Raw genomic sequence first — 25,381 nt, 5'->3', positions numbered from 1 at the left:
GACTAATAAAACTCCTTTGTCCCCCTTAACCATACCTCTGGATTTTCTCACTCACAGGTCCTAACAGAACTACAGACCAATTTCTCTGATGAACACAGATGCAAAGCTCTTCAATAAAATATCAGCCAACAGAATCCAGAGACAAATCAAATAAATCATGCATTGTGACCAACTAGGCTTCATTCCCCAGATGCAAGTCTGGTGTAACATACGCAAATCAATAAATGTAATTTACCAAATCAACAGAGACAAGGATAAGAACCACATGATCATCTCAACAGATGTAGAAACAGCCTTTAGCAAAATACAATATCCATTCATGTTCAAAGCTTTGGAAAGGCTGGGAATAGAAGGAATATTTCTTAAAATAACAAAGGCTGATTGTGACAGATGCCACAGCTAACTTATACTGAATGGGGAAAAACTAAAACCATTTCTCCTAAAATCAGGAACAAGGCAAGGATGTCCACTCAATTCACTCCTCTTCAATTTAGTTCTGAAGTCCTAGCCAGAGCAATAAGGCAAGAGAATAATATAAAAGAGAGAGAAAGGAGAAATTAAAGTATTCCTATTTGCAGATGACATGATCCTATACCTAAAGGACCAATAAAACTCCAACCCCAAACTCCTAAAGCTGACCAACCACTTTGGCAAAGTAGCAGGATACAAAGTTAACCCACAAAAATCAGTAGCCTTGCCGGGCGCTGGTGGCTCACGCCTGTAATCCTAGCTACTCAGGAAGCTGAGATCTGAGGATCGCGGTTCAAAGCCAGCCCGGGCAGGAAAGACCGCGAGACTCCTATCTCCAATAAACCACCAGAAAACCGGAAGTGGCGCTGTAGCTCAAGTGGTAGAGCACTCGCCTTGAGCTGAAGAGCTGAGGGACAGCGCCCAGGCCCAGAGTTCAAGCCCCATGACCGACAAAAAAAAAAAAAAATCAGTAGCCTTTCTGTATGCCAACAATATACAAGAGGAAAAGGGAAACAGGAAAAACAACCCCATTTGCAATAGCCTCAAAAAAATACCTAGGAATTAACTTAACCAAAGATGAAAAAGTTTTTATAGCAAAACTATAAAAATCTGAAGAAAGAAATCAAAGAGATAGTACCCAGGTCCTGAATTCAAGCCCCATGACTGACAAAAAAAATGAACTAGAAATCAAAGAAGATACCAAGATATGGAAAGACCTTCCATGTTCATGAATAGGTAGAATTAATATTGTGAAAATGACCATACTTCCAAAAATTATAAACAAATTCAATGCATTCCCCATCAAAATCCTAACATCATTCTTTACTGATACAGAGAATGCAATCCACAAATTGATATGGAACAACGAAAGACCTATTTGCTAAAGCAATGAGAGCAGTATCCCAATACCAGATTTCAAACTCTACTACACAGTCGTAATAACAAAAACAGCTTGGTACTGGCACAGATTAGACTCAAAGACCAATGGAGGGTGGGAAGGTGGCTCAGTGGTAGAGTGCTTGCCTTGCAATGCATGAGGCCCTGGGTTCGATTCCTCAGCACCACATAAGAAAAAAGCCAGAAGTGGTGCTGTGGCTCAAGTGGTAGAGCGCTAGCCTTGAGCTGAAGAGCTGAGGGACAGCACCCAGGCCCAGAGTTCAGGCCCCACAACCAGACCCAAAAAAAAAAAAAAAAGACCAATGGAACAGGTTAGAAGACCCAGAAATAAAACCACATACTCAAAGCATCTGATATTTGACAAAGGAGCCAAATACATACAGTAGGGAAAACAGCCTCTTCAACAATTGGTGTTGGGAAACAGGGTAGCTATATGCAGAAAACTAAAAGTGGAAGTGGATCCCTGCTTCTTATCATGCACTAGTATCAATTCAAAGTGGATCAAAGACCTCAATGTCAGATCCAAAACTCTGAAACTACTGCAAAGGAGAGGAGAAACAGAACTTATAATTATAGGCAGGAACTTCCTGAATAGAGTCCTAGGGGCACAACAGATAGGAGGGAGATTGGACAAATGGAACTACATTAAAATAAAAAGTTTCTGCACAGCCAAAGACATAGTTACTAAACTAGAAAGACAGGCAACCCACTATGAAAAGATCTTTACCAGCAATATATCAGACAAAGGCCTAATATCCAATATATATAAGGAGCTCAAGAAACTAACCCTTCTCAAACTTAATACACCCATTACTAAATGGGCAAGGGAGCTAAGGAGAGATATCTCAGAAGAAGGAAGAACAGCAAAGAAATACATGAAGAAATGCTCATCATCCCTAGCCATAAAAGAAGTGCAAATCAAAACAAACTTAAGATTCCACCTCACCCCAGGAAGACTGGCCAACCTGTGAACTCAAACAACAAATCCTGGTGGGAAGGTGGGAGAAAAGGAACCCTACTGAGCTGTTGGTGGGAATGTAAACTAGTACAACCACTCTGGAAAGTAGTCTGGAGATTCTTCAGAAAACTAAACATAGACTTTACCTACAACCCAGCCATACCACTTCTAGGCATCTACCCTGAACATCATGACCCAGGATATGATAAGAACACCTGCACATCCATTTTCTCTGTCACACTATTCACAACAGCCAAAATATGGAACTCATCCAGATGCCCTACAATAGATGAGTGGTTCCAAGAAACGTACCTATATACAATGGAATTTTACACAGCATTAGAAAGACTAAAACAATGTCATTTGCAGGAAAATGGATGGAACTAGAACAGATCATGGTAAGGGAGGTAAGCCAAGCTCAGAGACTCAAACAGTATATGTTCTCCCTGATATATGGAAGATGTAAAACACACTGGGATATCACAAATTATATTGGATTGTAGATACTCACACACCAAAAGAAACCAAAAGAAGATAGTTTTAGGAGAGAATCACAAAGGTGTAACACCCAAACACCTTTTCATATATATATATATAATAATATACATACTGAAATGAATTCCAAAGATATGGAAACAAAGGACTTTTTTCTTAATTTCTCTTTTTCTTTTTCAGATGATTCTGTATTCTTAACCTACATATGGTGTATTCACATGCATATCTGTGGGAGGGTCAGAGGAGGACACAGAACTTGAGGAAAAAGGATGAAAAGGTACAGTAGTAGAGTGCAATGAACATTGATGAAAGTGAACTATGCAACTCATGGGTAGAGATGGGAGGGAGGGAATGGGAAAGAATGAGGGAACAGATGAAACTGTATGAAAGGAAATGTACTTATTACTTGATGCATGTAAATATAACCCTGTGTATTATCTCTATAATAACAATAATTTTTTTAAAAAATAATAAGATCAACAGAGCCATATACTGATGGCGCATGTTTATAATCCTAGCCACTCATGAAGCTGAGATCTGAGAATTATGTTTAATGCCAGATCAGGCAAACAAATCCAAGAGATTATTATCTCCAGCTAATTAGTAAAAGGCTGGAAGTGGAGGCGTGCCTCAGATGGTAGAGCACCAGCCTTTAGCGAAAAGCTAAGCAAAAGATGAAGCCCCAGTGTCAGCACATAGAGAAAAAAACCAACAAAGAAGTATTCAAGTGAACATTAGATGTTTTTCCATTTTTGTATTTTAGAAATAAATTAGCTATTCATTTAATTCCACAGAATTCAGCCTCTGAATCAAATTACTTTCTATAAAATATTAGAAAGAAATTCCAAAAGAGACATACTTATAACCTGACATATAAAACTGTTATCCCTCTGTATATCACCTTTATAGTAACAATAAGTTTTTTAAGCCTAAATAAGCTACCGCAAGACAAATTTTGTGCTTTCAGAAAATGTACATTTCCAATTGTCCTTACAGAAAAATGATTATGAGACAGAGAAGAGTTTGATACATTTTTTAAATTGTATTGTAAAGTTGCTATACAGAGGGGTTACAATTACATAAGTAAGGTAATGAGTACATTTCTTGTTGAACACTGGTACCAACTCCTTTGGTTTTTCTCACACTATCCCTTCCTTTCCCCACTCCCTCCCTTACAGTTTTGAAGACAAACAAATACTATAGTAATACAAAATATTAAAATATGGACCAGTAATAGCTTCTGTAAACAAACTGGACAGGTCCTACCTACATTTTTTAAAAAGTCATGATAAACTTTTCCTTACCTTTACATTTGGCTTTTTTGTTGAAACTCCTCTGTACCAACCTAAAACAAAGCATATAAAGAGTATTAAAATCATATTGTTGTTGTTTTCTACAAATGAAAATAGTTTGTTTTGTTTTTTGTTGGTCCTGGGACTTGACTTTGGGCCTGGGCACTATTCCTCAGCTCTTCAGCTCAAGGCAAGCACTCTACCACTTGAGCCACAGTGCCATTTCCAGTTTTCTGGTGGTTTATTGGAGATAAGAGTCTCATGGACTTTTCCGGCCCAGGCTGGCTTTGAACCATGATCCTAGATCTCAGCCTCCTGCGTAGCTAGGATGACAGGCATGAGCCACCGGTGCTCAGCAAAAATAGTACTTTTTTTGTGTGGCAACACCAGGGCTTGTACTCAGGACCTTGTATTTTTACTCAGCTTTTTTGCTCACAGCTACTGCTCTATTACTTGAGCCATGTATCCAGTACATCATTTTGCTGGTTAATTGGAGACTTTACTGGTTAATTCATAGACTTCTGCCCATACTTGAACTGCCATACTCCAGATCTCAGCATCTTGAGTAGCTAGGATTACAGGCATTAGCCACCAGTACTCAGCTTAATAGAAGTATTAAACACACACACACACACACACGTATACAAAACTTGCCTTAACATACAAACTGTGGCCTTATTAGGCCAACTGTTCAAAAAGGAACAGTTCATTTAGTATCCTGATAGTTGACTGAATTTTAAAAATCAGATATATATTGTCCTTAGGTGGAATCTTTAGAATCTTGCAATATAGATCAATGTCATTTGTAAGCCAGAATGCTTTGATTCATCCCTTCTTATTTGTATGTGTTTTATTTCTTTCTCTTGCCTATTATCTCTGGCTAACATTTCCAATACCAAGCTGAGTAAGACCAATGAGGGTGAACAACTCTTTGTTGCCAATCTTAGAGAAAATGATTTCAGCTTTACCCTGTTCTACATAATGTTGGCTGTGAGTTTGGCATACAGAGCCTTTATTTTATTACAATGAGGTATCATCACTCTAATAGAATATATTCAGAGCCACAGCCTTTATTATGAAGGAATATTGAATTTTATCAATATTCTTTTGGCCTCTATTGAGACAACTACACTTTTATCTTTCAATCTGTTGATGTATTGAATTATTTTATTGATCTGCATTTGGTAAAACCTTGTATCTCTGAGATGAAATCAACTAATGCTCCTTCACTTGGGAATGATAAAATGAGACATGTATTTGAATGTAAACATTATTTATTACAGTTACTAAAAATGATAAACTCCCTAAAATAAACTGTGCATTACACAGTAAAGACAAAAAATTCAATAATGTACATCTCACAAGTCCACATTAAAAAATTAAATATTTGCGCTCTAAATACACAATATTTGTAACTAAATGTGATTAAAAATTAAGGTAACAAATGAAACGTTCTTAGATATAATGTTAATTTCTATTTTATATTAGGGATTTTAGAATGTAAGAACTGTTTAAAGTATATTCTACTTGGCAAAATTCACACAAAAGAAATAAAAATATGGAAATTCCTTAAATTAAAAAATAACCATGCCAGGGCTGGGAAGATGGCTCAGTGGTAGAGCGCTTGCCTTGCATGCCTGAGGCCCTGGGTTCGATTCCTCAGCACCACATAAGCAAAATGAAAAAAGCCGGAAGTGGAGCTGTGACTCAAGTGGTAGAGCTCTAGTCTTGAGCTGAAAAGCTGAGGGACAGCGCCCAGGCCCAGAGTTCAGGCCCCACAACCGGACCCAAAAAAAAATTAAAAAAAAAAATAATAATAACCATGCCAGACACCGTTGGCTCATGCCAGTAATCCTAGCTACTCAGGAGATCTGAAGATCATGGTTCAAAGCAAGCTCAGCAGGAAAGTCTGTGAGTCTCTTATCTCCAATGAACTACCAGAAAATGGAAAGCAGAGCTGTGGCGTAAGTGATAGAACATTTGCCCTGAGCTGAAGAGCTGAGGGCCAGCACCCAGGCCCAGAGTTCAAGCCCCACAACTGACAAAAATAATAATAATAAAAATAATCATATAAGAAGGGATTGATCATATATTAATACAAAAAATAGAAAAATGTTAAACCTCTTAATGGTAATTAACGTACAAAAAGAAGACACTGATAGCACTTAGATAAATAATAGAAGTGGAAAAGATAGAAGTGGAAAAGAGACATATGTGTGTTTACCATCACCAATGCTAAGTATTAGTTCCTGTATGAATGAAATGGAGGAGAAAAACTAGGTTTATCTTTGTTAACTCTGAATCACATCTTCTGTGATTGGACATGCTAAGCACATTTTAGATATAAATGAAAAATCACTTCAAATTAGTAAGAAATAAAAATATTTTTTCTCTTTTAATCTTAAGTTATACAAGCAAGTGAAACACAAATTACAAAAAAAAAGTTTGGAAAAATGTTGAGTCGTGAGTATAAACTTATGAAAAATTAAATAACGTAAAAGGGATGAATATTTTAATATGTAAATAAAATGATAATGACCTAGCTGAGTGCCAAGGTACATGCCTAAAATCCAGCTACTTGGAAGGCACAGCCCAGAGGATCAAGAGTTTAAAGACAGTGCTGACAATGTTCATAATACTTAAAAAACAAAAAACCAGGGTGAGGGCATGGCTCAAGTGATGGAGAACTTGAGACTGTCTCACATGCTTGAAGTCCAGGTTCAGTCCTCAAAAACACAAAAATGTTAAAGGTAATGACCTACCCTTCCACCATAGTCTGTGCTAGACGCTATCAAAACTGAAATTTCAATCACTGTTGACTATCACGTTAGTAAATATGCATCATCCTTTAGATTATGAACCAATGCAAATGAAACTATACTAGCTCAAAGTACCACTGCAATTGTACTAACAGAGACTAAAGAACAATGTAAGCAGTATTAACCCAAAGAATGAAGTCTCTGTGTATACCAGGCCACACAACAATCAACAATCAGTAACCCTTTACAAAAATTCCAGATGCAAAGCATTCAAGATCAAAAGTACCAACTGCAGGTCAACAAAAAGTACCCTTTGACAAGAAGTTTCAAGATTTTTATTTCAAGGTTATTCTCAAAATGAAAACAAATACAGGCTTATTGACCCTCAACCTTACCTAACAGCAGCACAGACAGTAGACAGGTAGTAGGCAAACACAATGAAAAAGGTAGAGAAGACAGAGCACAATTTCCCTTGCGCCCTATGACTTAAAAGTTTCATTGAAAAAGCATTTTATGAAGGACAGACTTGCAGTGACAACCCACAAAAGACAAATTAAGTAACCAACTGTGAATGAGTCAAAAACAAAACTGAAAACCTTTCAAAATGTCTTTCTCTTTGACTTGAAAAAATACAGACCTCCAAATTTCACTGCAGTAACAAGCAAGAAAAAAGGACGTATCAGTAAAACTAAAAAGGTTGACATTTAGGGCTATCTAAATAATAGACTTCAAGGAAAAATCCCTAAAGAAGTGAATTATAGCAAATCAAAAATTTTGCATATGACCCTCCAGTCCTGAAACTACCAAATCTGTAAACTGGTATACAAGAAAGGGCTCCAAGAAACCCAGCAGAAGCACCAGCTGCAAGGCTGGAGAGCTGAGTAGAACCACTTTACCTTCAGAAGAAAACAACAGCACCCTCAATGACTTTTCATCAGAAATACAGTAGTCAAAGCCGGGCGCTGGTGGCTCACGCCTGTAATCCTAGCTACACAGGAGGCTGAGATCTGAGGATCGCGGTTCAAAGCCAGCCCGGGCAGGAAAGACCGTGAGACTCCTATCTCCAATAAACCACCAGAAAACCGGAAGTGGCGCTGTAGCTCAAGTGGTAGAGCGCTCGCCTTGAGCTGAAGAGCTGAGGGACAGCGCCCAGGCCCAGAGTTCAAGCCCCACGACCGACAAAAAAAAAAAAGAAATACAGTAGTCAAATAATAATTATAACAAATCATTAAAAGGCTAAGAAAGGGGCTGAGAAGGTAGCCCAGTGGTAAAGTGCTTGCCTTGCATGCATGAGGCTGTAGGTTTGATTCCTCAGCACCACATAAAGCAGAAAAAGCCGGAAGTGGCGCTGTGGCCCAAAAGATAGTGTTAGCCTTGAGCTGAAGAGCTGAGGGACAGCACCCAGGCCCAGAGTTCAGGGCCCACAACCAACAAAAAAAATAAATAAATTAAATGCTAAGAAATTTTCTATCAACCTAGAAAGTCCTGCCTAGAGGAAAATAGCCTTCAAAAATGAGAAGTCCGGGCTGGGAAATTGGCTCAGTGGTAGAGTGCTTGCCTTGCATGCCTGAGGCCCTGGGTTTGATTCCTCAGCACCACATAAGCAAAAAGAAAAAAGCCAGAAGTGGAGCTATCGCTCAAGTGGTAGAGCGCTAGCCTTGAGCTGAAGAGCTGAGGGACAGCGCCCAGGCCCAGAGTTCAGGCCCCACGACCGGATCCCCCCCCCAAAAAAATAAATAAATAAAAACAAAAATGAGAAGTCCAAGCTGAAAGAACAGCAAATCTGCACAGTAAGAAATACTACTAGTCAGATGCAGTGGCTCACCTACTGTTCTAGAGGCAGAGATCAAGAGGACCATGGTTTCAAGGCCAGGCCAAGCAAAAAGTTCACAACTTTTAAAGCTGGAGGTGGTGACACATGTCTGTCATTCAGCTACAAGGAAAGCATAAACAAGAGGCTGGCTTCCACAGTCAAGGCTGGTACTGGCATAAATGTGTGACCCTATTTGAAAATGGGTTCTACAAGTTTGTTTCTATTGTTTTCCAGGAAACTTCCTCAATTTTATTTTGCAATTTTTTTTGGGGGGGAGGGGTATGTATGCCAGTACTGGGACTTGAACTCATCAAATCCTCTTGCTCTCTTCTTGGCTTTTTCTCTCAAGGCCAGCATTCTACCACTTGAGCCACACCTCCCCATCTAGCTTTTTGCTGGTTAATTGTAGATTTCTGTCCACGTGGGCTTCAAATCTTGCTCCTTCGATTTCAGTGTCCTGAGTAGCTAGAATTACACCTTGAATTACACCTTGTGTTCAGGTATGATCCTTCTACTCCTACTTTCTTCAGTGCTTTTTTTTTTTTAATGGCTTGTACTCTACACAGGAGCTGCACTCTGGTTCTGACTTGTTGGTTAATTGGAGGTAAGAGTCTGATGAATTGTCTGACTGAACTATGATCCTCCAATCTCAGCCTCCTGAATAACAAGAATTATAAGCATGAGAGGCAATAATTTTCTTTTATACCTTAGACCTAGACAGATACTCTTTTCTTTCTGCTTAGAAAACTTCTATGTGGCCTATGGGAATATATTTTATTCTTCTCATGCCTTTCCCTGAGTCAGCACACTTCTCTGTTCTGTATATGTGTCTATGCTAGTCATTATTTTATATTATAGCCATGTTTGTAACTTTTAGCTCAAGTGTTTGGTAACTGATTTGCTGCTATGCAAGGCAGATGAGATTACCTCTGAAAGGTTTAACTGTCTTGTACCTTGGATAATTAGAATTAGACTGCCAATTACATTTTCAAATCCATAGTATTTATAAACGCATGTGTGCATTAAAAAGATTCAAGGGGCTGGGAATGTGGCTTAGTGGCAGAGTACTTGCCTAACATGCATGAAGCCCTGGGTTCAATTCCTCAGTACCACAGAAACAGAAAAAGACAGAAGTGGTGCTGTGGCTCAAGTGGTAGGTAGAGTGCTAGCCTTGAGTGAAAGAAGCTCAGGGACAGTGGTTCAAGCCCCAAGACCAGCAAAAAAAAAAAAAAAGATTCAAATTCAGCTTTTCAGGAGTTATTGTATTCTCATGGGAAATTAAGGGCAAATTGGAAATTAAGACAATGAGGCTTAGAACTCCTGCAGGCTGTTTGTTTTGATTTTCACTGTTTTATAATTACTTTTCCAAATGAAGAGCTCAATAGTCAAATCACTTGAACTTCTGTTTGCTTTTGAGTTTTCTTTTTATGCTCTTACCTTTTTTTCTGAAGAGCAAGTATGATACTACCACTACTCTTAGAATATATCATTAAGGGTTAAAAGGAAGCTATACACACAGAAGTAAAAGTAGGAATTTATTTTACAAATGAAATTTTTCTGGTAGTTATAAAGTTAACAGTTTAGGGAAGTATTATAGATTTTTTAAATCCAAATTGTAACCATATGATTATAACTTAAAGAATTAGTTTTGGGGGTTAGGTTCTAACTCTTCTTATCAGAAGGATATTTGGGGAACAGAAGACCTATTGTAATTCAAATAGGAAGTAGTTATCGAGCAAATAGCACAAAAGATCTATGTTGTAAAACCAGAAAATTACTTCCCCTCCAAGATATTTTTGGGAGAGAAAAACATTCAAGAAAACAACTAAAAATATGTAACGCAGGACCCCCCTTCTAAAAATTAATACAACCAAAACTAAAAGCTAAATATTACCTATTAAGTAATTAATGTTAGCAGTTACAAGCAACAACTCAAAATTATCAACGTTTAACATAAAGAAAAGTTTATTTCTTGAAAGCTCCATAGTAGAATCAAGTTGTTTGGATGATGATCCACTCAATTCAGGGTCATGACTGAACCTGCGTTAGTGCTGGAGCCTCATCATTTCATCCTCTTAGGGGCATGTCCAGTTGAATAAAAAAAAATCTGCAGAATATTTTAGAATTTTGTAAATTTCTATCTAGAAGCAGTTACTTGACTAATGGAAAAATACAATCCTCTGAATTGAAATGGGGAAAGTGATTATTACTATGGCTTCCATTTGTCTGCTTCGGAATTCCTGATGAAACTTAATCCCCAAATTAATAATATTAATTAATGTAGTCCTTGGGAAGTAGTTAACAAAACTCTCATGAGACAACAGATGCTAGAGATCTGATCTTGGATCTCCCAGCCTCCAAAACTGTAATTAGTTTAGGTAATGTATATGACATGAAAATAGTGCAGGTACTTGTGTTTTAGAGTTTTCCCTTGCTGTTAGAAAGAATGTATGTGCTCTCAGGGCAAAAACCCAATTATGTGGGTGGTTTCTCCCCTTGTTTTTAATCCAAAAGCTTATGTACTATAGAAACGTAATTAATGTTTTAATTTCTATCTTCTTGAATTAGTGGAAGAATAAATTCTCAAAAACTTACTCATTACAATCATTATTGGTAGCTTTCTTTAGTGACAGGCCATTTTAAGGCTTAGCATACTCTAACCCATGTTTTAAAACACAGGTACAATGGGTTAGGAGCGATAGATGACAATATTGTCAGACACCTTGTACTCACACTGTTTTGTAGAATGGGAACCTCTTTGTACTACTTAAAGATAATAATAATAAATGTAAAAAAACCCCACAAGTTCAGTGTTTTTTGTTTTTTGTCAGTAGTGGGGCTTGTACTCTGGGCCTGGGCACTTTCCCTGTGCTCATCAGCTCAAGGCAAGCACTCTACCACTTGAGCCACAGCACCACTTCTAGTGGTTTATTGGAGATCAGAGTCTCACAGAGTTTCCTGCTCAGGCTGGCTTTGAACTGTGATTCTCAGATCTCAGCCTCATACGTAGCTAGGATTACAGGTGTGAGCCACCGGCACCCAGTTTCAGTGGGTTTTTTAAAAATAAAATATTATATTTTGTGTAAGGCTTTTTCTACATCTATGGAGACAATTTTTGATTCTTGTTCATGATTCTAAAAGCGAACCAATTTGATTATGCTATATGGTATTTTCAAGGTGTTTCTGAATCTGACTAACAACTGTTTTATTGAGGTGGGTTTTCTTTTTTCCATTTATATCCTGTTATGTCCTCAGCAAGTTTTGGGGCAATACTGAATTACTGGAATGAGTTTGAAAATGTTTCCTTTCTTTCTATTTTCCAGAATATTTTCAGGATCATTGATCTAAGTTCTTCTTTATAGGTCTGGTAGAATTCAACAGTAAATCTGCATATTCTTTGCTGAGAGACTTTTTTTAACTGTTTCCAGTCTTATTATTGGTCTGTTTACGCTTTTTTGTACCTTCAACTACAACCAGCTCTCATGTCCATTTTTTACCCAGACACTGTGTCAGGGTGTTTCCAGGCTCCTTGAGCTATAATTGTTCCTGTTTTCAGGTCCCCAGAGTATCTCAGTCTGAAGAAACAGGTTCTTTCGCAAAGTGATTCCTAGGCATAGCTCTCTAAGATGATGATGATGATGATGATAATGATTCTTTTCCAGTGCTAGTCTGCTAGTCACTATTACAGCAAATTCCATCACTAGAATGTATTTAAATCAGATTGGTATATGATAACAGGTCTTAGTACAGAAGCAAATAAGGAAGAAAATCATAGAAAAATAAAAAATGAGTCTCTTATTAATAAAAGAGAGAGAAGACATATTTCCAGTCATTTAAGGACATCAACTAGCATTACCAGCACCAGCAGTACAAAATCTTGATCAATATCAATTAGCTTTCTTCCTCCAACCACTTCAGATGTGTGCCACCCAGAGAACAGTAGTTCAGTTCAGCCTGAAGAAACAGGTTTCCTCTCAAGATGGCTTTTCCTGTTCTCCTTCCTAATATTTACTTTGCAATAAAAGGGCATGGTTTATAGGCTGAACCTGAAATAATACACATGGCTATCCTGTTTCTCGGGACTGGTTGGGACAAACTGTAAGCCTTCTACTGGCAGGTGTTTGGTACCTTCAAATGTCTGTCTGTGGGTCAGGAAAGCCTAATACAAAGTGACTAACTCCATGGTGGCAAATTCTGCCCCATGTGCTCTGCCCTCCAGGTCTCCAACTTTTCAAAACAACCTCTTCCCATAATAAAGTATCCCTGATCCTTCCTCATCCCTGGAGCTCTGGTAGCTAGCTTGATGGCTAGCTAAGATGAAAGGGAAGAGGCTTTTTTTACTCCAGTCCTGTGGGACTTTGGCCAGTTTGCTATGTGAGGAGCTCTCCATGGTTCTGACTTAAATTCCCTGCAACTAGACCAACAGTGGATTAAGTGCCTGGCCCTTGCTCTGGATTCCTAAAACCACAGATTCAGAGAGGATCCTTTCTAAATGACCTACCTCTACTGTGCCACAACCAAATGCCAAGAAGAAGAGAGAACTTCCCCCATGCCGATATGCTATGTAGACTTCAAGCCTCTGGCCTGAAATCAAGGGTTCATTGTGAGTTTGTCGTTCTTTCTTTCATTCTTGCCACCTCCCTGTGTCACAGGTTTCTGCCTAGCCCACTTGCTGAGGCAACTCACAGGGACTCTCAAGTTCAGGCTCTGTCTCTCTCCCTTTCCCTACCCCTTTCTCCATGCTGCTCTCCAAATATCTGGGTTATTTTAATTCTGGCCACAATGTATGTTCTCTTGCTCTTTCTTTCACCTTGGACCCTGTCCCCTACAGCTTTACATACCAACCACAGTGGGCACTCTGCCCGCTGGAATAGACTTTTTCTCCTTCTGTTCTGCTTCCCAAATTTTTTTGTGGCTGTTACTGTTTTGGTTTTTTTTTTTTTTTTTTTTTTTTTGGTATGGTACTGTTTGCTACTGCAACTTAACGGCTTTTCCAGAGTCATCTACCTCTGAGGGTGGCTGCTCTCTAAATATTACGTCTATTCTCCCACAGCTACTAGCAATCAGTGTGTTATCAACATCTCACTTTTTAAATTTATTTTAATAAAAAATTGTACAAATGTATGAAATACCATGTGATTTGATATATGCATAAATGTGTGTCTGTGTTTATATATGGATGGATGGATATATATATAAGAAATATATGTATATGTATATAAAGTGTATGTACGTATATATATATACACACATAGGGTGTGTGTATGTGTGTGTGTGTACATATATATAAAATCCTAGGGTAGTTACTATTTCCATCTTTGTATCATTACTTTGTATTTAAAGGCTTAAAGTTCCCCACAAGATACTCACTTTTAACTAGTTTAACGGGCCAATAACACATGATGAGATTGAGGAAATAATCAGAAGTCTTCCCATAAGGAAAAGCCCAGGCCTGGATGGATTCACTGCTGAATTCTATTAAGACATTTAAAGATGAACTAACACCAATACTCCTCAAGCTTATCCATGAAATAGAAACAGGGGGAATAATGAGTTTGGAATCAAGATAAAGATCCAACCAAAAAAAAGAGCTAGAGAGAGAACTACAGACATCTGAAAACAGATGTAAAGCTCTTCAAATAAAAAAATACTAGCTAGGGGCTGAGAAAGTGGCTGAGTGGTAGAGTGCTTGGTTTGCATGCAAGAGGTCGTGGGTTTGATTCCTCACCACCACTCAAGCGGAAAAAGCCAGAAGTGGCTCTGTGGCTCAAGTGGTAGAACGCTAGCCTTGAGCTGAAGATCTGAGGGACAATGCCCAGGCACAGAGTTCAGGCCCTGTGACAGACCAAAATAAATAAATATATAAATACATAAATAAATAAATACATAAATACATAAAAATACTAGCCAGCTGAGTGCTGGTGGCTCACGCCTGTCATCCTAGCTATTCAGGAGACTGAGATCTGAGGATTGTGGTTCAAAGCCAGCCCAGGCAGGAAAGTAGGTGAGACTCTTATCTCCAATAAATCACCAGAAAACTGGAAGTGGCACTGTAGCTCAAGTGGTAGAGCACTAGCCTTGAGCTGAAGAGCTAAGAGACAGTGCCCAGGCCCAGAGTTCAAGCCCCATGACCACAAAAAAAAAAAAAAAAAAAAAAATACTAGCCAACAGAATCCAGAGACAAATCAAACAAATCATGCATTATGACTAAGTAAGGCTTCATCCCACAGATGCATGGCTGGTTTAACATACACAAATTAATAAATGTAATTCACCACATCAACAGAACCAAAGACAAAAACCAATGATCATCCTAACAGATATAGAAAAAGCCTTCTGCAAAATACAATATATATTCATGTTAAAAGCTTTGGAGGTAGCCGGGCGCTGGTGGCTCACGCCTGTAATCCTAGCTACTCAGGAGGCTGAGATCTGAGGATCGCGGTTCAAAGCCAGCCCGGGCAAGAAAGACCGTGAGACTCCTATCTCCAATAAACCACCAGAAAACCGGAAGTGGCGCTGTAGCTCAAGTGGTAGAGCGCTCGCCTTGAGCTGAAGAGCTGAGGGACAGCGCCCAGGCCCAGAGTTCAAGCCCCACGACCGACAAAAAAAAAAAAAGCTTTGGAGGAGCTGGCAAGTTGGCTCAGTGGTAGAGTACTTGCCTCGCATGCATGAGGCCCTAGGTTCAATCCTCAGCACCACATAAGCAGAAAAAAGCCTGAAATGGCACTGTGGCTCAAGTGGCAGAGCGCTAGTCTTGAGCTGAAGAGGTGAGGGACAGCGCCCTAGCCCAGAGTTCAGCGCCCAGGACCGACCAAAAAAAAAAAAAAAAAAAAAAAAACTTTGGAGAAGGTAGGAATAGAAGGAATATTCCTTAAAACAACAAAGGCTACTGGGCACCCAGTGGCTCACATCTGTAATTCTAGCTACTCAGGAGGCTGAGATCTGAGGATCCCAGTTCAAAGCCAGTCCGGGTAGGAAAGTCCCTAAGACTCTGACCTCCAATAAACTACTCAGAAAACCGGAAGTGGCATTGTGGCTCAAGTGGTAGAGTACTAGCTTTGAGCTGAAGAGCTGAGGGACAGTACCCAGGCCCAGAGTTCAAGCCCCACGACTGACCAAAAAAAAAAAAAAAAGCTATATATGACAGACCAACATTATACTGAATGGGGAAACTATCCTCCTAAAATCGGAAACAATGTAACGATGTCCACTCTCTCCACTCCTCTTCAATATAGTTCCGGAATTTCTAGCCAGAGCAATAAGGTAAGAAAAGAACATAAAAGGGATTCACATAAGGAAAGAAATCAAACTATCCCTATTTGCAAATGACATGATCTTATACCTGAAGGACCAAAAGAACTCTATCTCCAAGCTCCTAGAACTGATCAACCACTTTGGCAAAGTAGTAGGATATAAAATTAACCCACAAAAATCAGGAGCCTTTCTGTATGTCAACAATGTACAAGTAGAAAGGAAATAGGATAATAACTCCATTTGTAATAGCCTCAAAAAAAAAACAAACAAACTAGGAATTAGCCTAACCAAAGATGTAAAAGATGTTTATAGCAAAAACTATAAAAATCTGAAGAAATAAATCAAAGAAAGGCTGGGAAGGTGGCTCAGTGGTAGAGCACTTGCCTTGCATGCATGAGGCCTTGGGTTCGATTCCTCAGCACCACATAAGCAAAAAACAAAAAACAAAAGTGGGAAGTGGCGCTGTGGCTCAAGTGATAGAAAGCTAGCCTTGAGCTGAAGAACTGACGAACAGCGCTCAGGTCCCCAGTTCAGGCCCCATGACCAGACCAGAGAAAGGAAAGGAAAGGGGAAAGGGGAAAGGGGAAAGGGGAAAGGGGAAAGGGGAAAGGGGAAAGGGGAAAGGGGAAAGGGGAAAGGGGAAAGGAATCAAAAAGGACACCAGAAAATGAAAAAACTTTCCTTTTCATGGATAAGTAGAATTAATATTGTGAAAATCGCCATACTCCAAATATGACATACAAATTCAATGTAATCCCTATCAAAATCCCAATGACTTTTTTTACTGAGATAGAGAAAACAATACAGGGCTGGGAATGTGGCTTAGTGGTAGAGTGCTTGCCTAACATACATGAACCCCTCCCCACCCCCCACCCCCCTAGGTTTGATTCCTCAGTACCACATAAACAGAAAAAGCCAGATGCAGAACTGTGGCTCAAAGGGTAGAGTCCTATCCTTGAGCAAAAGAAGCTCAGGAACAGTGCCCAGGCCCTGAGTTCAAGCCAGGACTGGCAAAAGAGAGAGAGAGGGAAAACAATCCAAAAATTCATATGGAACAATAAAAGACCTAGAATAGTCAAAGCAATTCTAGGCAAAAAGAAAAAAAAGCAATGCATCACAATACCAGACCTCAAACTGTACTACAGAGCCATATTAACAAAAATAGCTTGTTATTGTCACAAAACTATATAGAAAGATCATGGAATAGATTAGAAGACCCAGAAATAAAGCCATATACTTACAGCTATCTGATATTTGATAAGGGAGCCAAATATATACAGTGGGGGAAAAAATAGCCTCTTCAACAATTGGTGTTGGGAACACTGGACAGCCATATGCAGAAAACTAAAAGTAGATTCCTGCTTGTCACTATGCACTAATATCAGTTAAAGTTGGACCAAAGACCTCAATGTCCGACCCAAAACTCCGAAACTACAGCAAGAGTGAGTAGGAGAAGCATTAGACTTACAGTAATAGACAGGAACTACGTGAATAAAGTTCTAGGGTACAACAGATAGGAGGGAGATTACACAAGTGGAACTACTTAAAATAAAAAGTTTCTGCACAGCCAAGGACATAGTTACTAAACTAGAAAGACAGACAACCAACTGGGAAAAGATCTTTACCAGCAATATATCAGACAAAAGCCTAATATCCAATATATACTGGAACTCAAGAATCTAACCCCTCTCAAACCTAATAAACCAATCACTAAACGGGCAAGGGAGCTAAGGAGAGATATCTCAGACAAAGGAAGAATAGCAAAGAAATACGTGAAGAAATGTTCATCATCCCTAGACACAAAAGAAATGCAAATCAAAACAACCTTAAGATTCCACCTCACCCCAGTAAGATTGGCCAACATTGTGAACTCAAACCACAACAAATGCTGGTGGGGATGTGGGGGAAAAGGAACCTTACTGCGCTTTTGGTGGGAATGTAACTAGTACAACCACTCTGGAAAGCAGTCTGGAGGTTCTTCAAAGAACGAAGCATAGACCTTACCTATGACCCAGCCATACCACTTCTGGGCATCTACCCTGAACATCATGAGCCAGGATATAATAAGGACACCTGAACATCCATGTTCTTTGCTGCACTATTCACAATAGCCAAAATATGGAAACAACCCAGATGCCCTACAATAGATGAGTGGTTCCAAGAAATGTGATACCTATTCACAATGGAATTTTACACAGCCAATAGAAAGAATGAAACAATGTCATTTGCAGGAAAATAGATGGAACTAAAACAAATCATGATAAGGGAGGTAAGCCAAGCTCAGTGAGTCAAACAGTGCATGGTCTCCCTGATATGTGGAAGTTAGATCTAAAACACACAGGGATATGACAATTATACAGGATGCTAGATACTCATACACAGTGAGACCAAAAGAAGATAGCTTTAGGAAAGAAGCACAAAGGTGTAATACTGAAATGCCTCTTTATATGTATATAAAATAATATACATGCTGAAATGAATTCCAAAGATATGGAAGCAAATGACTTTTTTCTTAATTTGTTTTTTCTTTTTCAGATGATTCTGTATTCTTAACCTATGTATGGTGTGTTCGTTCACATGAATATCTGTGGGAGGACACAGAACCCAAGGGAAAAGGGTGAGAAAGTGCAGTAGTGGGGCTCACTGGATACTGATGAAAGCCAACTATACAACTCATGGGTGGAGATGGGTGGGAGGGACTGGGAGAAAGTGAGGGAACAGAAGATACTGTATGAAAAGAAATACAGTCGTTGCCTGACTGATGTAGTTCAAGATACTGATTTTTCTTTCCTTTTTTTGGCAGTCCTGGGGTTGAACTCAGGACCTTGAACTTGCTAGACAGGCACTTCACCACTTGACTCACACCCATAGCCTTTTTTGCTTTTCTTATCTTTTGAATAGGGTCTTCCATTTTGTCCAGGCCAAGTTAGATCACTATTCACCTATTTATGCTTCCTATGACAACACCATATCTAGCCTTTTATTGGTTGAGAGGGTGGTTTCATTAACTTTTTTCCCAGACTAGCTAGCCTTGAATTGCAAGCCTCCTGATTTCAGCTTCCTGAGTAGCTAGGATTAAAAATGTGAAGCTCTACATCCAGCTGATATACTGATTTTTTTCTTTTCCTCTTTATTATTTTTGGTAGAAGTAGCCATTTTTAAAGATACATCCTCACATGTCTTCTATCTTTGTCACCTCATATTTAAGGTTAGCTAAAGTTAGCTAAAAGTGCCAAATGGACTCTCCACCCAAGCAGAGAGGCTCCATCCCGCCAAAGTCGCTCGGCATCAGCAGAGTGACAAAAGGACCTGCGGCAGACCACCCGGCCCGCCGGATCGCGATCGCAACGATCCAGCACTCTCCACCCGAGCAGAGAGGTTCCATCCCGCCAAAGCGGCTCGGCGCGACAAAGGGTCCTGTCTGCAGACCACCCGCCCGCCCGATCACGATCGCAACAACCCGGCGGGGTCACTTGGGCCCCAGAGGTACGGAGAAGAAGCTGCCTGAGCGTGGACACTCTTGACCCAACAGCTTCGACAGAGGCAGAGACAGAAAAGAATCACACAGAGCCACCACCGCCCAACCCAGCCCGGATTGCAACAACAACTGACGACCTACACCACACAGAAACAACCAGCTCCAGGGTGAGTACCCCACAGGGGAAGTGTATCCCTCAAGGGAGACCAGAGCTGGAGGGAATCCCCAGACCCTGACCTAGACTCCCTACCCCAGCACCCGGACCACAGGACCCACTAAAACTGGGAACTGTTTGAGAGCTCCACCAGCCCATGGAGCACACTCAGCTGGCCAGGCTAGAGCAAGAGCACCCTTGGAAGGGAGCTTAAATGCCCAAGCCAGGAACAGCGCCCCTGGGTCAAGACTACCAACAGTAGAAGAAATTTGAACTGTGTCCCCCAGGCTGTATAACCTAGGGGGTATACACATCAGCACAGGCCTAACAAGCGCGCTCCAGGCTGGGGCCGGAACCAAGCCCGGGGATCCGGCACCTGAACAACACAACCAACTCCTCCCAATTGAAGTAAAAAGCTGAGCATACGCCTCAACAGAGGGGAGAAAACCAGGAAACAACACTCCCCCGGGAAGCACGCCTGTGACAACAAAAGACCTGGAGGCCCAGGACAAGAGAAGCCCAAACCCCACCAAAACTCCACCCATATACCCGAGACTGGGAATTGGGCAACACAGGCTGCCAGCACCTGATAGTAAGCAGGAGCTCAGACTGTTAAGGCGGCTCAGCAATAGAGTGATAGTCTTGGATGTATGAGGCCCTGGATCTGATTCCTCAGCATCACAAAAGCAAAAAGGGTCAGAAGTGGTGCTGTGGCTCAAACGGTAGGGTGCCAGCCTTGAGCTGAAAAGCTGAGGGACAGCACCCAAACCTAGAGTTCAAGCCCACAACCAGCCCAAAACAAATAAACAAAAACACATCAGGAGCCCATAGCAGACTCCAGCATTTGGGAGAGTGCATCCAGAGCATCTGTTCTTCACAAGAGCACCCGCAGGAGCAAACACAAGCAGTCTAGGCTGCTCAACCCTTCCAAAGGCGGGAACTGTCAGCAATCTACAGCAGAGAGCTGAGAATCCTAAGTAAGTCAGAATAGCAGCTGGAAATAGGCTCCCAACAGAACCCAGATCAGGCACAGACTCTCTCTACCAATACAGAATCAGCAACCAAGCAAAGACAGACACACCAAAACAAAATTGAAGAGCAGTCTCCTGAACCTCCATGCGAAAATCACAGAGAAAAATCACAAGGTTTACTACCACCCAGGACAGCAAGCTCACCTCAAAAGCCAGCAGCCACACAGGGGAGAGCCCCAGTGGGAGCAAAGCAGGAATGGAAGACAAAGGCTACTTCCAAGGGTTGCTGGAGGCAATGACTCAAGAAATAAAGCGAGAAATTTATCAGAAATTGAAAGAGCACAAGGATGAACTATCCAAAGAGATACAGGGTATCAAACAAGAGATGCATGCAAAAATAGAAGCTGCACAAACCTCAATAAGAAGTGAGATAAACGCCAAATTAGAGGTAATGCATACCTCATTGAGAGGTGAGATCAGTACTCTGAGAACCAACATTGAATCCATAAAGGGATCCATTTCCTCCATGCAAACCACAATAGAAGCCACTGTCAACAGAGTGAATGAAATGGAAGGTCGAGTGTCAGATACAGAAGACAGAATACACCAACTGGACCAAAAAGTGACAGATATGGAAAAATTACTCAAATTAAACCAAAGGGATATTCAAGAGCAAGCAGATAATGCTAAAAAATTTAACCTTCGCATAATTGGAGTGGACGAAGGTGAGGAATTCCAGAGCAAGGGAATGCAACACCTATTTAACAAGATAATCAATGAAAATTTTCCCCACCTCAAAAACGACCATCTTAACTACATCACAAAAGCTTATCGAACACCCAACAAGCAAGACCCCAGGAGAAACACTTCTAGACACATTATAGTAAAAATGATAGATCTGAATAATAAGGAAACAATCCTGCATGCAGCAAAAATGAAGAAGGAGCTATACTACAATGGGAAAAAAATAAGAATTACTGCAGATCTCTCCACACAAACAATGAATGCAAGAAAAGCCTGGGAAAGCACCATACGAGCCCTGAGAGCCAATAACTGCCAACCCAGACTGATATACCCGGCAAAGCTAGCATTCACATTTGATGGAGAACTGAAAACTTTTAATAGCAAAGAAAAACTAAATGAATACATAAACATTAAGCCAGCATTACAAAGAATTCTAAGAGGGGGGACACAACCTGAAGAAAGCAGCCAGGAACTGGGGCCTGCCCCAAACAGGCATTACTCAAAGTCTAACTGAGCAAGCACAGGAGGAAAGGAAAAAAGAAAAACTTAGGAAAACGGAATGGCAGGGACAACAATGCATCTCTCTATACTTTCTCTTAATATAAATGGGCTGAATTCGCCAATTAAAAGAAAACGAACTGAGGACTGGATAAGAAAACAAGACCCATCCATCTGTTGCCTTCAGGAGACCCACCTCTCAGCCAAACATACAAACAAACTCAGAGTGAAGGGGTGGAAAAGGATCTACCAATCAAACGCCCCCAGTAAGAAAGCAGGTGTAGCTATCCTGATATCTGACAAAATAAACTTTTCATTAAAATCAGTACAGAAAGACAAGGACGGACACTACATATTAATAAAGGGAACAATCCAAGAGGAGGATATAACCATCATCAACTTATATGCCCCAAATATTGGTGCACCCAGATATGTCAAACAAATGCTCTCAAACTTACAGAATAAAATAGATCCCAATACGATAATACTAGGAGACTTTAACACACCACTCTCACCAAAGGACAGGTCTACCAACCAGAGGATTGGCAAAGAAGCTACCGAATTAAGAGAGGCCATACTGCAAGCGGAATTAACTGACATCTACCGAGTATTTCACCCTAAAACAACACAGTACACATTCTTCTCAGGAGCTCATGGAACTTTCTCCAAAATAGACCACATCATAGTTCATGCAAGGAACTTAAGCAAATACAAAGGGATCGACATAATCCCCTGTATCCTATCTGACCACAGTGGAATCAAGCTAGCTCTCAATAACAAAGCATACCGCAGAAATTTCTCCAATACATGGAAATTGAACAGCACACTCCTTAACAATGCCTGGATAACAGAAGAGATCAGAGAAGAAATAAAGCATTTCCTACAACTCAATGAAAATGAAAACACCTCACAAAGAAACTTGTGGGACACAGCAAAAGCAGTCCTGAGGGGCAAATTTATTGCCCTCAGTGCCCACATCAAGAGAATGGAGACAGACCAAGTAAATAATCTCATGTTGCAATTAAAACAGCTAGAAAAACAGGAAAAAATGGAACCTAAAGCTACTAGAAGAAGCCAGATAACCAAATTAAAAGCAGAGATTAACCAATTAGAAAATCAGAAAACCATAACCAAAATAAACCAAACAAAAAGCTGGTTCTTTGAAAAAATAAACAAAATTGATGGCCCATTGGCTAGATTAATTAAAAAAAGAAGAGAGGAAACCCATATTAATAGGATTAGGGATGCCACGGGAAACATCACCACACGTACCCAAGATATCCAAACAATTCTAACAGACTACTTTCAAAAGCTATACTCTCTAAAGGAAGAAAATCGGGCAGAAATGGATGCATTTTTAGAGAAATACAAGTTGCCCAAACTGAGCAAAGAAGAAGTTAACCAATTAAATAAGCCAATATCCTATAATGAGATACAGGAAGCTATCAAAAGTCTTCCAACAAAAAAAAGCCCAGGACCAGATGGATTCACAGCAGAATTCTATAAGACCTTTAAACAAGAACTAATACCCATACTCCTCAAGCTCTTCAGAGAAACAGAGAAGGAAGGAACTATCCCAAACTCATTCTACGAAGCCAATATCACACTCATCCCCAAACCAGGCAAAGACCCAACCAAAAAGGAGAATTACAGGCCAATCTCCTTGATGAACACAGATGCAAAGATCCTTAACAAGATTCTAGCTAACAGAATCCAGAAACACATAAAAAAAATAATTCACTATGACCAGGTAGGCTTCATCCCTGAGACACAGGGATGGTTTAACATACGTAAGTCAATAAATGTAATCCAACATATCAACAGAGCCAAGGTCAAGAATCACATGATTATCGCTACAGATGCAGAAAAGGCCTTTGACAAAATTCAACATTCATTCATGCTAAAAGCTCTGGAGAAAATAGGAATAGAAGGAACATTTCTAAAAACAATAAAAGCCATTTATGACAGACCAATAGCCAATATTATACTTAATGGGGAAAAGCTACAACCAATTCTCCTAAAATCAGGAACAAGGCAAGGATGCCCACTGTCTCCACTCCTCTTCAATATAGTCCTAGAACCCTTAGCCAGGGCAATAAGGCAAGAAAAAGACATTAAAGGGATCCTCATAGGAAAAGAAGAAGTTAAACTATCCCTTTTTGCAGACGACGTGATACTATACCTCCACGATCCCAAAAACTCCATCCCCAAACTCTTAGAAATCATAAATCACTTTGGCAAAATAGCAGGATACAAAATAAACCCACAAAAATCAGTTGCCTTCCTATACACTGATAATGTACAGGAAGAGAGGGAAATAAAGGGAGCAACCCCATTCACAATAACCTCCCGAAAAATAAAATATTTAGGAATTAACCTGACCAAAGATGTAAAAGAACTATTTAATGAGAACTATAAAAAGTTAAAGAAAGAAATTGCAGAAGACACTAGGAAATGGAAAGACCTCCCATGCTCCTGGATAGGCCGACTTAATATAGTAAAGATGGTAATACTTCCAAAACTAATATACAAATTCAACGCAATTCCTATTAAAATCCCAATGACGTACATCACTGAAATACAGAAAACAGTCCAAAAATTCATATGGAACAACAAAAGACCTAGAATAGCCAAAACAATTCTAGGGGATAAAGACAATATGGGAGGGCTATCCATGCCGAACTTCAAACTCTACTACAGAGCTATAATAACAAAGACAGCATGGTACTGGCACAAAAACAGACCCGAAGACCAATGGAACAGAATAGAAGATCCAGAAATAAATCCACAGGCCTACAGCCAGCTGATATTCGACAAAGGAGCCAAAGACATACAATGGAAGAAACACAGCCTCTTCAACCGCTGGTGCTGGGAAAACTGGGCAGCCACATGCAGAAAACTAAAAGTGGACCCCAGCCTATCACCATGCACCAACATCAACTCAAAATGGATTAAAGACCTTAACATTAAACCTGAATCTCTGAAACTACTGCAGGACAGAGTAGGAGAGACACTTGAACTAATAGGCACAGGAAGGAACTTCCTGAACAGAGTCCCAGGGTCACAACAAATTGGAGAGAGACTCGACAAATGGGACTACCTTAAAATAAAAAGCTTCTGCACAGATAAAGCTATCGCAACCAAGCTAGAAAGACAACCAACTAATTGGGAAAAAATATTTACCAGCAATATATCAGACAAGGGGTTAACATCCTGTATATACAGGGAACTCAAGAAACTAATCCCTCCCAAACCCAACACACCAATTACTAAATGGGCAAGGGAACTAAAGAGGGACTTCTCAAATGAAGAAATAAAAATGGCAAAGAAACACATGAGGAAATGTTCATCATCCCTGGTGGTGAAGGAAATGCAAATAAAGACAACCCTGAGATACCACCTTACCCCAGTCAGAATGTCCCACATCCACAAATCAGCCAACGACAAATGCTGGAGGGGATGTGGAGAACGAGGAACGCTATTACACTGCTGGTGGGAATGTACACTCATACAACCACTTTGGAAAGCAGTCTGGAGGGTCCTTAGAAAGCTAAAGATTGACCTCCCTTACGACTCAGTCATACCACTTCTAGG

The 25,381-nt window shown here is 40.1% G+C and overlaps 1 protein-coding gene across 7 annotated transcripts in view; it reads right to left on the bottom strand.

Moving 5' to 3' along the window:
* Window positions 1-25,381, bottom strand: part of LOC138815943 (dedicator of cytokinesis protein 3) — a 192,816-nt gene that overhangs the window by 140,465 nt on the left and 26,970 nt on the right. For all 7 annotated transcript variants that reach the window (XM_070005342.1, XM_070005339.1, XM_070005345.1 and 4 more), the window contains exon 3: window positions 4,126-4,166. In XM_070005342.1, the coding sequence (XP_069861443.1) occupies window positions 4,126-4,166 (41 nt within the window). The remainder of the gene's footprint in view (window positions 1-4,125; window positions 4,167-25,381) is intronic.

This window comes from Dipodomys merriami, unplaced genomic scaffold (assembly GCF_024711535.1).
Source record: "Dipodomys merriami isolate MVZ:Mamm:240054 unplaced genomic scaffold, mDipMer1.0.p SCAF_68, whole genome shotgun sequence".
Taxonomy (NCBI): domain Eukaryota; kingdom Metazoa; phylum Chordata; class Mammalia; order Rodentia; family Heteromyidae; genus Dipodomys; species Dipodomys merriami.
This window is presented reverse-complemented; position numbering and strand designations above follow the sequence as displayed.